This window comes from Acanthaster planci, unplaced genomic scaffold (assembly GCF_054643075.1).
Source record: "Acanthaster planci isolate LZ-2023a unplaced genomic scaffold, COTS_SCS Contig3, whole genome shotgun sequence".
Taxonomy (NCBI): Eukaryota; Metazoa; Echinodermata; class Asteroidea; order Valvatida; family Acanthasteridae; genus Acanthaster; species Acanthaster planci.
In genome coordinates, this window is record NW_028257627.1 from 48047 (window position 1) to 62506 (window position 14460).

Here is a 14460-nt window from a genome sequence, read left to right on the forward strand (position 1 = left end):
TATCTATTTATACTTTATGTCTCAGGAAAGAAGACAAACTAAAAACACTTGAATTAAGTGCTAATATATAAAAAGTGCAAATTTTCTCAAAAATAAGGAGTATCTTTCCGGCCCACATACACATTGGGAGATTTATTCACGGGGAGTGGCACGTACACGCCGCGCAAGCAACTAATATACATGTATTGGCATTTGAAGATAGGGCAATCCAGCCAGCGTCTCCATTCAAGTTTGTGCAGCTCCTGCAGTTCAAAGGGAAACACTTGTTCAAAAATGCTGAATCCTTTTACATGTTCAGCAGTAATTCTTATCATTCGGTCACAAAAATACAAAAAAATATTTTGCACACCAAATCCACCTTCAATCCTGAACAACACTCAAAAAAGACAAATTAGTTCAACTTTCCAAGCATTTGACAGAAATTGAGAATTGAAAGCACATCCTTTGTCTAAAAAGGTAATTATAGGAGGGTTGATATTCAAATTAGGCTAACATTATGCCTGCTGAAATTTACAGATTTTCACTCACAGCTATAACTGTGAAAATATGGAGCACACTTTGGGAAAAAAGTTTCCTCGTGCCATTCTTTACTGCAATTTGAGCACAGTTTCATCTGACATTTGTGTCCGTGAAGTACCACAGTGGTTCAAGCATAAATGGATGAATTGTTGTTATCTAAGCAAATTTGTTGGCACTTTTCTGCAAGGACAAGATAAAATAGCACGGCAAACCACGGGGGCATGACAGTCACATTTCTACAAAGAGTTAAACTCACGCACTTGTTTATTTCAGAAAACATCTACCGTGCTGCTTTATTGTAGCGTTGCACCAGTTGGAGACTACATCATATGGGGCGCTCTCTTTGTCAATCAAAATGTCGCCCTCTGTGTGCACATGACAAATTCACTGGTACAGGACTAGAATCCACACGTTCATTCATTTCAATCCAAACAAATATCTGCAGTCACTGATATTAACAGAAAAAAAAATCAAAACCCACATGAGTGACACAGCTCAGTGGTGGGGGCCAAACCCCCCTAAAAGATATTTACAATATATTCCCCGTACATACATATAAAAAAAATGAAGCCCACGCCCCCACCCCAAATGCAATCACAGCACTTTTGTACTTAAAAACTCTCTGCAAAATCACATCTTACAAATTCAGTCCATTTACACATCGTGGGGAAAATATGTACAGGCTTACAAATGTGGGTTGCTAAGACACTCGTCACATGTACAGCCACTTTATACAACTCATTTTATATTAACAAACAGCTACCTTGGGCCAGTTTTCAAATTCACACGTGAATAACCATCTCAGTTATGTTCACTGGCTGACTCTTGACTTCATATAAATTTGGTTCAAGTCCACACTTAAGTCTCTGTGTTTCCAAGGGCAGGGCCGCCAAAATTGTCAAGTTCTACATGAGAATGGACACAGTCATAGCTGGCAAGGCTGTGTCTGACACCGGCTCATGTCCTAAATCAATGCACAAAACACGTCTATGATCTTGCAGCTCTAATGGCAACCAATCACATCATTTGTTCTTTGCCTGAAATGAGCTTACAGACCATGGAATGTCGTCATTGTTAGGTGAGAACAGATCAGGGAAGGGTGGAGCTAATTGGTGTTTAAAATATTGTGTAGTTTTTGGTCTATATATTTTTATTATGTGTGAGAAATCCCATATGAAAGCACGAGAATAACCTAAAATATCCGAGTCTAAAACTCAATGTGTGAGATTTGGCAACCCTGCATGCCTTCCTTGTCAAAAACAAAAACCACCTCTTTGTATCTCCCCCCCATTTGATTTGCTGTAGCTTCAGTCCATTATAGACTCAATGCTAGTAACCCTGTAACACGTACCGTGACAAATGGAGAGCTTGGACAAACATGTCAATGACACTGCTTTTGTGTGTCCATCGCCCACGTAAAAACACTGCGAGATTCGACATTTTGTATGAAGAGAATAAATTATACGCATTCGGTACCAAACATACGTAAGCCACTGCCTACACTTTGGTGTGTTTGTCCCAGGGGGATCATTGCTAGGTAACAAGGAGCCCTCAATCACTCACACAACATCTGTACAGTGGAGGCTTGTGCACTGCTGGAAATGAGTCCCTGCAAGTCTCTCACAAGTCAGTCACAAACTATCTACTCAGAAGTCAAGACATATGAAAACTATTTAAATGAACTGTGACAAAAACCTTCATTTGTTCATCTTGGTACTTGCGACTGGCCTTGTGAAATAACTTTTGACTGGAAATGTGAAAGGACTTGGCAAGGGACTTATGATGGACTCAACAACAACACTGTAAACAATGCTTTGAGTGCTATCAAATTCTTTTTTTTAAGTGGACAGAATTTTAGTGAGATAGGTCAACAATGCGAAAACCTTGGAATTTAATATGATTTCCCACTTCACGATACAAGCTGTTTTCTTCTGTTACTCAAGACTCGTCCAATATGAATTTTCTCTAATCCACTGTAAACTACTATCAGTGACCAAAATGAAAATGCCACAGCAAAGCTTTGAATGATTCATTATCTACACATCAATGCTTATGGATCACTTTGTAAGTGACTGTTGCATAGTTCCTAACCAAGATTCACACTAAATTGCAAAGTCACATTCATCCGGTAAGCCAAGAGCTCTTACCATCAACAGTTTCTGTACTTTCAAGTAACACTGTTGTTGATATGTACATGACATGCTTGCTGGACAAGGAATGTATAGCCATGAAATTTGGAAGCGAGCAATATATTTTGTTGGTAAGTCTATGACACTGTTGCAGTCATATCCCTGTTCAAGGTACCACTTTGAACAGCAATGCAAGGTAAAATGTAAGGTCCATTAACGCCTCAAACTGGGAAAACAGGCTCAACATGTTTGGAGTTAATCTACGACATTACTGAAGCTAACCATACAATGACAGGCTTAAATCCATAAAGTTAACAGCACGTTTTAACTAAACCTTGACCAATGGCCAGGTCAATTGTCAAACCAATCATGACCCTTTCAGGTAGGTCTATTGCATAAATTTTCAACTCGGTAGTGTGAGTTGTGGCGAGACAAATCACTGGAATATTATTTGCCAACAAACAACTTACAAATTAAGGCTGAGGCCAGAAATTTCACAGCTTTGCTTTGTCTTTAAGTGCAATGCCATACTGTAACACCCATGACCAATTTAACCTTATTCTGAACAAAATCAGGCGAAACTGTTTTCGAAATGGAGGAAGGAGCTATTTCAAAATTTGTGCCTGTTGTAACAATCCTATTATACTGACAGCCAACGTAAAGCTGCAAGTGAAACTGACTAAGAGTACGCTTTGCAGTTACAACACAAATTTGCCATGAAATCTTGTCTATGGTGTAAGTCACATACGGTTTACAAAATGGGCTTCTGGGCTTTACAAATCCATGTTTGGGTCTCCTCCTATATTAATCCAAGGACACGATTACTGTACAAAAGTGTACTGAAGTCTGGGCTTGGGTATAACGTGGTGGGTCCAGGGCTCAAATCAGTATTCCGGGCTCTCATTTCGGACTTGTAAAATTTCTTTTTTTTTTAAAACAATTCCTGTCTTGCTCTGTGCCAAGGATTTGACTGCGGGGCTGGTTAGACCTACTTCTTACACGGTACATCATCCTTTGTGACAGAGCAGATTTCATTCTGATTGTATCTTGGAGATAACTCTACAACTGCGTTACATTTACAGGCCACTACAACTCTCCTTAAAAATAAATAAAATGAAGTAAAACTACAAATGCATTCAAGTAAGACAGTCTTAAAAACAAAGGCACCTCATAAACACTTTTCGAACCTGGACCAGCTGTGGTGCCTAACAGACGAGTGGAAGAGTTTAAGATGAACGCATGAAACAACTGGTTAAGGTTTAGTGGGCTTCACTACATACAAGGTGTAAACGTGTTGCAACATCTCCGTGAGTGAAATCACTGTGACATCTACGCATGCGGCAAAACCTGAACTCATTTTTGTGTGGTGTCTTTCCACTGGGTTAGGACTACTTTCACAATGACACACATGGTAACAACGGTCCGTCACATTGACACATACGTGGAACACTAGAGAATCCTCCAAGAAAACAGACAGGGGATTGATTAAATAGGCAGAGGTTCCAAGTACCTGTCACGCTTTTGTCACATCTTTTGTTGTTTGAGTTGCCACTGCATGGCTCACAAGACTATTTCCCTAAGCCTCGTAACATATTGGGAGTGCTTCTCTGTTACCAACACCCCACACACAACATGACCCAAGGCCCAAGAGAAGCACAATACCTCATCCTACTCCATCATTGTTTATACGTGCAAAACACGCCAGCACTCTTCAACACAATGGAGATCACACTGACATTAAGCTCTTATTAACATAGGGGAATCACTTTACAGTCAGACAGACATTTTTCTCGAGGTGACTTGGCTCATGGCATCTAAAGGACTGGACTTCCTGCCTCATGGAGCAAGGCTACTTGATTCGTGCTCTGAGCTTGAGGGCGACATTGATGAGGACGACGAGCCATGCCGCTGGAGTTGCAAAAGTCTAGATTTACAACCTTCTTCAATGTTGCCAACTTTTTTTTTACTTGTCCGTAACAGAGAATTGCTATTTGGTTTGGTCCTGAGGTCCCTTGTCCGCCCGTTGAGCATCCATTCGTTTAGACTGGATGCGCTGAATCAAGGCAAAGAAATCTTCATCTGGTACAGTAGGGGCAGGCTGCAGGACAGGGGGCTCACTTCGCTGGTCATTTATTCGTGAACCCTGCATCAAACAAACCAAGGAAGGGTAAATCAATATAGAGTACTAAAACTTTACTTTTTTTACCCATGGGGAAAAAACCACAGCTCAGGGTCAGGTAGTATGAAGGAATTTTCATCAGCAACATGGACGCCACTGCATACACTGCAATGTACGGAGGAACAACTCAGGTATTTGCAGTTGTTTTGAACAAACAAAATATTCTCAGGTTGATTGGAAATTCTTAGACAACTACAGTGGACATAGATTTTCAGTTTGTTTTATACTTTCTTTGCAGGAATTATCTCCGACCAATAGCCTCTGCACTTCCTCGTGCGACATGACCGAAACAGCAATAACAATCTGGCCAAACTGTTACACAATGTACTGTACATCACGTTTGGATTGTACATAAAGACGTGTATGTCCAAGGAGACATATGCTTGAGGAGATGTACATTTCTGGGCAGTCCTCCGCTGAGAGGATATAGCCAAATCCATATTTTAACTGTACAGTCATTTACAAAAAGTTGAAGACCACCCAGAATTTCTTTTGGTATTTCTGTCACTGGGCCTGCATTACACTGTCTAACTGAATGATGACAGCATCATCTTCACAGCCATAGAGCAGTGCTAGGACCCCATCTAAATGAACGTTTCACAAAGGCAGGTCTTGTATGACATTTTGTCTGTAATGCAGCATGGGTAAAAAAGCCAGTCTAAGTCATCAGACACGGAGAAGTTTGTTTTAAGTCAGGGAAACGTAGTCAAATGCATGTAGCTGTTCAACGAAGATGCTAAGGTCAGTTACTTTGATTGATTTAAATTGGTTTTTCCTTCAGGTTAATACGTTTTGTATGGATGGTCCTTGACATTTGCTAACAACAGCAGAACATTGCTCATGCTGCATGAATTCAAAGTTTGGCTATAAATGTTTGGTAGGAACCAAGTACACGGGTGGAGAGCAAACATTTCATTGAGGAAGTTTGTACTGGCAAAAAACTGATTTTGAATAAATGCCACAACTGAAATTAACAAAAGAAGTACAAGTACGCATCGGCATTCACAGATGCCTTTCCAACTGTGCAAAACCTAACACTGCCTCTGTAAACCAACCTTCCCTTGTCATTTGTGGTACATTCCTTTTTCTTTAGTTTGATCAAAAAGAATACATGTAGCAAGACATAAATTGCCTCATACGACCCATTTTGTTGTACCATTCTGATAGCAATCAGCATGTACATGTATACTGTGTACACAATACAAAGACTGCCAAAAAGAGAATTACCCAAATACTTCAGGGGCGATCTTAAATGATGAAAATAACAAGTCCCAATTCTAGTCAATTTCACATGCATACACGAATACTCAACTGTCAGCACCCAAGGCAACTATTTCCAACAGTGCAGGAGCAGAATGACTGACTGCAATAACATTTCTCAGAAATGGGCTCCTATGGTACCCGGTATCTGAAGTCTCATAATAGCATTGACGTCATAGCTGGGTTTAATGGCTTTTCTGAAGAGGAAACTCTGGTCAGGTGCTTTCATGCATTGATTGAATTACAGGTGTCTAGATATTGATGCAGGGTCAGAAATATAAGCTGTCAGTTTATTTTGAGTTATATTTTTTTATTTTTCTTTATTTTTTTCGCCTACAACATTCCATATGTTTGTCAAACACTCTATGAGTAATGGATATACTTCATAAAGTAAATACCTGTAAGCATGAGAGACACTGATAAATGACCGGTGAAATTTGTCAAGGAAGTTATATTGCTCCAAGACAATCTGACTTTCTAAGAACAAGTTCCAAAGAAATGTCTAAAACCACTTTTTTAAAAATTGAGGAAGTGTGGGTTTTTAATTTGGTCAACTTCCAAGAATACAAGAGAAAGGCTCTTTTTAAAACGATGACCAAATGGATAACGTTTGACCAAATAGAAATAACGAACAGTAAAAATCTCCTTTGCATATACTGACCATTTTATTCAAACCTATGCAAATGAGTTTGCTCATGTACATGTAGATCTCACCTGACACCTCATTAGCATGTCAAAGAAGTCATCATCTGGCACACCCTGACTGCCCTTTTGTAGCAGCTGGCCCAGCACCTCCTCATTGTTGGTCTTGAGGCCTGGCAGGTTGCAGATACTAGACCGCTGCTCATTCAGCCGACTGCGCTGGAAACTGGCAATCTGATTCATGAGTTCCTCTTTCATAGGATAATCTGGAGATGGATAGGAGTAGGTGGGAAAAGGAGGGTGGAGGAAAGAGAAGGAATCACATTAAAGAACACAGGAAACCCACCCATGGAAGAGTAAAAGTTGGCTCTGATATTTCTGGCCAGCAGTACTATGAGCTGATAATGTACCATATAAAGGTACCATATAAAGGTGCCATAAGGTACCATACATGTATCAAGGTACCATATAAAGGTACCATATAAAGGTACCATATCAAGGTACCATATCAAGGTACCATATCAAGGTACCATATAAAGACAGATATTATGTGGTATCTACATCAGTATCATTGCCTTCCAGATATCATTGAAGTGTTGGTCTGACTTCAGTTTTTCCTGTAAATAAATGATGTTTAAAGCTCCAAATATTCAGAGCAATGTCAGAGTACTGGCTCATAAAATTCACTGGTTCCAAACTGTTCAGGAAACATACCCGTATTTTAGACATTAATGTACTTGTACATGTATGACCATTGGACAGACACTGTACAATGACTAACATGACTCCTGCTTACACACTGAGGCTGTGCTGCATACACGTACTCCGACATCAGAATATGTCATCCAATATTGAATACATGAACGTTTGAAGAATGAATATTTGAACACTTTTTACACAGCTCAACTGCTGGGAAATGGCCTACACGGACTTACAGGAGAAACAATCATGTATCTGAGACAAGAGTTGTACGTTTTATTTCTTATTTGCCAAAAACGTCGCCAAACTATGCTGTACTACCAGTGCTGGCTGTTTGTTATGAGAAACTATGGGAAAAGCGACAGTGAAGATCTAATTTACAGTTTTCAAATTACTTGTATTTGTTGCTTTCTTCACCTGTTTACTTCGACAATAGACTCCTTCCACTTTCAAGATGAAACAATACAATGGAAAGTCAACTATTGATCCATTTATCTCGTTGGATTGACTCAGTCATATCATGTTCTCTCATTATATCAACTGTCCTCTCAACTTGTCTAAAAAAAATCCTTGCCCTCAATGCTTATGCAAGATCAAAATAGATCCGAGGCTTGAGGTACGGTAGAGAATGCATAGTCACTGTAAACTCACAAGCGTCAGTGCTGACGCCTACAATACAACATTCACTTCTATAGCAACACCTGATGCACAGAACTTACAAACGCTGGACAAAGGCTTCAAAAGGTCAGAATCATCAGTGTCAAATGTTTTCCAAGTTTAGGTTGTTTCAGGCCGCTTCATGCCAGGGCTGAGAGGGCTCAAATTAACACTGATCCTAATGTGCTTTTAGAGCTATACATTTTTTTACACTGATCACAGCGGAAATAGGGAAAATAAAGCAAACAAATTTTAATTCAGTCTAATATTACTGATAAGAAACTGACTGCTATGAAGCACAAATACTTTTAAAATAATGATTAAAATCTTTGAAGTGCATGTACTGAATGGGCTGGTGAAATGTTCAGGGTTGGTCCTAGCCCAACCCAGACTCTGAGTGGTGTGAGATGGCCTATTTTCTCATCTGACACCCAGCTGTATCTTACAGAACCTTGTTGTATATACATTTGTGCACAAGGTTCACTTTCTTTTTAAAAAGTATACACAGTCAGAACTGGACCAACGCCAGTGCAACAGTGGAATTCAAAAACACGAAAACAGATGATGCCAGTGTGCTGACGAACTATAATTGGTATTCCACAGATCAATGGATTCATTAACATTCCATCCATTCATGGTTATTCACTCAAGTGGTGCAGTGATGATTTATTTGCAGGATTTATTTCAGTGTCGTATAAGATTTAAGGAATACAAAATATTGAAATATTTGTACAATCTAAAGAAGACTTTCATTCTACTCGTCTTAGTCTCACTGAATGAAACGTTCCATCTGTCACCTCTTAAAATTGTTTTGGCATCTGCAATCATAAATATTCATTATTTGTATACCTAACTACTTTTTTCAAGATGCGTACCATTATAGCCAGCTTTTGGAACACTTGCTCATAATACACATTGACTTTCTGGACCTCAAGTGAGATTTCTCGTGCATGTCAAATTTACAGCAACAACAAACGGCATAAACATTATGCAACAGCGTTTGATGAGAGGACAAACAAGTTAAATTCCTGTCTGCACATTTTCCTTCTAATGCTGACAGACAGGTCCCAGTGTAACGTTTAACTTTAGCAGACGACGCGTTATTTTTTTCCAAGGGATTCCAAGCAGAAAACAACCGTCTAAAAATAGATTTTGAAGTGACAAGAAGTAGTCTTGCATTTTGCAAGGTACTGTAAAGTACTCACCTGTCTTGCTATCCAAAAGGGTTCAAATATTTACGGAGAATGGGCCAAAGTCAGAGCAGCATGTGGGTCACGTAAACAAGACATAGCAGTGTCTCCATGGAAGGTTCTTTGGGCCAGTTACAAATGAGGCAAGTCCAGGATTGTGGAAGAGGTTTGGTAAGTGTTAAATTCAAGCATCTTGGGGTGACAGCAATTCCAGAGAAGGTTCAGTAAAAAAGCATCCCACCCACTCAAGTTCACTTCTTACAACTTTTTTTAGATGAGAAAATAGAAGATGTGAAGTGAAAGGCTCAGAACGTCTACCAAGCTGATTTCCCAAAACATGACATTTGACAAGTTGAGTCCCAGACAGCTTCAGACTTCTGTGTTGACTCAGGTCTACAAAAAAAAAGACAAAACTGGAAGTTTCTGAAAGGCACGCTCCATTTAACCAGCAGTGAATGGAGCGCAAAGGTGTTTGCCATCCAGCCCTCTGCAAGGATGTAATACCACACAGCGGCGACAATATCTGACAAGATCTCACAACAGGCTGAGGGAAGGGAGAGGCGCCACAGAAGCCTCCTCAGTATGTTGACTAACTCACTGGTGGTGTTTGAGTAAGGCATAGCTAGGAGTGCAGTGCGGCTAGATTCTACTCTAGGTCTATGTACACAAAGCATATGTTGTACAGCTGGCAATATTCTGTCTCCTGATTATTGAATGAGAAATGTTGGATCAATGACTAATCTTAATTTCAATACAGATGATTAGTTTGGGGATATTTTTTATTATGATACTTGTGAAGCTCTTGTTAATACATCAGTATTGTCTGATAAATTGATTTCACTGTAACGTTGAAACTGCACATTAAAAAAATGGTTTCAAACAGCATTAAGGAATGACATCTGATAAGCCATATTGCCTTTTGTTCAACATGCCAGAGCATGTTTCAACCACGGATGATGGTTTAGTGTGCATAAAAGATATAATCTGATAATTCACATACAATTTCTCAAAATGTTTACTATGTAATACTGCCCATTATACAATGGGATTTATATAAACTGATAGAATTTTTTGACTTTGCTCAAACAGTTTGCATTAAGGAATAACATCTGATAAGCCATGTTGCCTTTTTGTTCAACATGCCAGAGCATGTTTCAACCACGGATGATGGTTTAGTGTGCACAAAAAATATAGTCTGGCAATTCACAATTCTCAAAATTTTTACCATGTAATATGGGCCATTATAAGCTGATAGACAGAATTTTAAACAACTTTTTGGGCGAGTAATGTGGTTGGCACAAACACTGAAGCTACATATACCGGTTCTAGTACATGTAGGTAAAATTTTCCTGCGGTGGTGTTTCTGAGGCAGGGGAATCTACGTGGCACGTATTGATTCTGAACAACATTACGAGGGTGATTTATTGATAATTGCAAACTGATAGTGATACATTAACTTTAATATTTAACAATGCACAGTTATTGTCAAGCCCATTGCTGTGGCTAATAACTAGCATACTCATACGTATCAGATTAGAAAACTGATAAATGAACTCAGAAATGACTGAATGGCTATTCCACTGCTGTTGGGTTGGCAATGCAATGACCCTTAATTGGGTGCCAATTTCAACAAGGCGGCTTTGATATTAAACCAAAAAGGAGAAGGGCTGCCCTACAGGCCCCAAGGAAGCAGCGAAATATACAATGTAGAACTTTACATTGCCGGGGAGAATAATGAAACATTCATTAGGCAAGGTGGATGTTGGGCCAGCTGGCAACTTCACAAAAAGGTTTTCCTGCCTTGTTCTCAAATTATAATTAATTCCATGTGAAAGTTTGAAAAGCCTCATGAAAAGAAAACTGAGAAAGGCACAAATAATTACTTGTGATACATACTGGTGAAGGAATCTGTGAAGATGTGGGAGAATTGTCCTCCCCCCCTATGTAAGGTCCTTTCTTTCTATTAATACATGTAGCTTGCAGTAAGAATGACATGATACCAAGCAAACAGCTATATTTTGTACACCAATACCACCAGTAGTTTGAATGGTTCATGCTGAGTTACACTCTATATACATGTATGTACATGTTCATGTAAGTGGTAAGATTTTGTATGCCAGCGACACCAGTAACGGACCAGCACAGTGCTTTATGCATCGGTTGATGGAGAAGTTTGAAATATAAGCAGCTACATAAAAGAATACACTTACACCTGTAACCAGTTTTGTCATTTCTTAAAAATTAGCATCTTCTATTTGCAGTAATGCAAAATGAACAACCTTAATTTAGCAATCCCCTCAACAGTCAGGTGATGAAAACCTGTTCCATAATGAAAACTGTCAGTAATGAGCAATGGCTTTCAATGTGCAGCAGTTTGATTGCTGATGTAAATATAATAAGGGGTACGGTTCAATGTAAATGCCCTTGAGAGATTTTTCTAATATCTCCATCGATCCATGATCAAAGCACGGTGTGCTTACATGCAGTAACACATTTACTGCGTGTCCGCTGTATGTCCAGTGCTAACGGGTGGGCCTACTATTAGTATTCTGCATCCAATATTTGCATAAATTTGCATATGCGTAACACTTCAAAACCACAAACATCGAGTGATTAGTGTCAAGTACAATTGGTGTCTAATGAATTATTTGTACAGTTTGCTGTTGGTATAAACAAGTCATTCAAAACTTGCTTGCAAAATCTATGTTATTACAAGTATTTCTATCTCGGGCACAGTCAGTTGGAGATACAGCTTTTGGAGACATCATGAGGCATCATATTACAGACATAAATGATTCCTGTGCAAAGTTAAGGGTTGGAAAGTCAGAGTGGTTGGCGCCATCTGACGTGTTTAGGGTTCGTGGCTGAATATGTCCCCTCCTGCATACAGGAATCTCCTTCACCCTCTCTCTCACCAATGGTACTACTTTTTTTCTGAAGAAATTACCCAAGCCACGCCTACTTAATTACATACATGTATAACATTGAATTCCACTCCAACTGTCAGCATTTTATGCATTTTGGTACTGTGGAAACATTGATGATTTGTTTCTTTTTTTGGAGAAAAAACAATTTATTGTGTTGTGAGATTGTGCAGTGTTGCATAATTTTCTTTTGTTCCCGAAACTGGCCCGGTGCGCAGTGTCTTTTCAAATGCGGCCAGATTAGAGTGCAGCGGTATTGCATTGCTCAACACTGGAGTGCTGGAGCGCTTTTGTCGTAATCTGTTCACACTGAATGCCACAAATAGTGGTATACTGTTTCAAAACAATGCTGGATTACCTGTGCTATTGACTACTGAAAAAATATTAATTTAGGTTTTTTGCCCTGCCCAACGTGTATTTTAACACTGTGTGCTCAGTGTATGCCCCTGAAGGCTTGTGTAAAAACCACAAGCGTAAAAAAATATTGGCAATTCCCAGCAGCCCGGTCTTTTGTTCCGAGTACGGTCTTTTGTTAGAAGTCCAATTTTGGGTGCCCCAGCTATGCGTACAAACCTAAGGTCGCCGGTACCAGGCACCCCTGCATGAAGTAGTTAAGGGTGACGGGGCACCCAATCTTTACAGAGATGGGTACCTGCTTCCAAAAATACCCACAAACACACAGGCCTAATTGCTTTACATCATGCTTGCATATGCACACACTAAGCTTTTACCACTGGCAATAGTAAACCCAACTGGGAACCTCTAAGGGCCTTTTCACATTTGGCCCCAAAATAAATACAAATAGGAATTTGTGACGTCATATCAAATGTGACACTGTGAATTTAAGCCAATCTTAACCGAGATGTCAAAACTATGGCTAACCTTGCTTTGGAACACGTACATGTATAGGGGATAAACATGCTCACAGATTCAACCTGTTCCAATACACACTATGCACACCACAAATGCATGACAAAAGACATTAATCATGAAGCAGGTGAATATTGGCAGTCAACCATCCGCTGCAGAGAGAACTGTAGTGAGTAGTAAGCCAAACATTGGTGCTGCATGCGTACAAAGTGAATAGCAAGTTCCCTAGACCACTCACACTGACATACATGTTTCTGGCATACTTAAAGCACATCTATCTGAATGTGAAACCTAGGCGGTGGTTTTTGTCATGTTCTGTATTTGGGAAATGTTTAAATTAGATTAAGGAAGAACAACTTTCTCCCTGTGTTAGTGCTGTACTGTTCCTCTATATGCAGTGGCACAATCCTGCTGCTACCTGTATGCTGCTCAAAAAACAGTTACGTGTACATGTACGTACTGATTTTCCCCAAAGAATAAATTGTTACCAAAGTACAAATAATATCAAATGCCTACCTGGCAACTGCTAAGCATTCACAAATTCATATATACGGTATGTCAGGTACAATGTTGAACAAGACCAAGATGTCTTACCCAAAAGAAAAATAAAGTTGACCTCTCTCAGTCGGCAGAACACAAGTTCTTTCAACGTGAATGTACACACTTGTGCTTTTGTGATGACAAAATGCTACACTACAACTAGCGATGAACTCCTTCAAAGCTGTTAACAAATCTGGCCTTGTTGAGTCTGTCCCATGGGTTGTGGCTGGTCCATTATGAACTGCGCTCACTGCATCACTGTTGAAGACACCAAGCCCGCCGCAACCTTGTGAAATCAAACACCACAGGTCTATTCAAAATTGACGGCCCCGAGAACTGAGGCGGTACCGGAGACAGTTTTTGAATCTTCAGGAATATATGATCTGAGAGAAGACGAAAACAAGAAAATACTGCCACGAAGTCACCGCACAGCGGGGAAATAGGTGGAAATGAATATTCCAGGGCTTTGATCATTGAAAGATGAATGGGTCAAGTTCCAGGCTTTTCTGCCAGATCCATCAGAGTCTGAAGAATGAAAGTGATCTGCGAGAGTAGGCCTTCTCCTTCAAAAATCAATCACAGCATACATAAATGCAGCTCTTGCTCAAGACTCGTCTGAATGAAAGCTTTACTTGAGTCGATTGACTTGCTCCTAGTCACTCCCTTAAACAAAATTGCCAAGCTACGAATTACTACAAATAGGGTCCAGAAATCCTGTTGATGTCTGAAAGCAGATCTAACAGTAAAAACACAAACATCAAATCATATTGCATGTATGCAAGCATTTCAGAAATGAATTTTCAATTTATTGAAATTTCAATTTAATGATGATGAGACTAGGCCAAATCTAG

General features: G+C 39.6%; 1 protein-coding gene across 2 annotated transcripts in view; it reads right to left on the bottom strand.

Moving 5' to 3' along the window:
* Positions 1-765: 765 nt before the first annotated feature.
* The window catches only part of LOC110981044 (G protein-signaling modulator 2-like), an 81564-nt gene continuing 67869 nt past the window's right edge, over positions 766-14460 (bottom strand). For both annotated transcript variants that reach the window (XM_022238211.2, XM_087131605.1), the window contains 2 exons: positions 6802-6995; positions 766-4791 (listed from right to left, as the gene is read on the bottom strand). In XM_022238211.2, coding sequence (XP_022093903.1) covers positions 4636-4791; positions 6802-6995 — 350 coding nt within the window. In that variant the 3' untranslated portion in view covers positions 766-4635. The remainder of the gene's footprint in view (positions 4792-6801; positions 6996-14460) is intronic.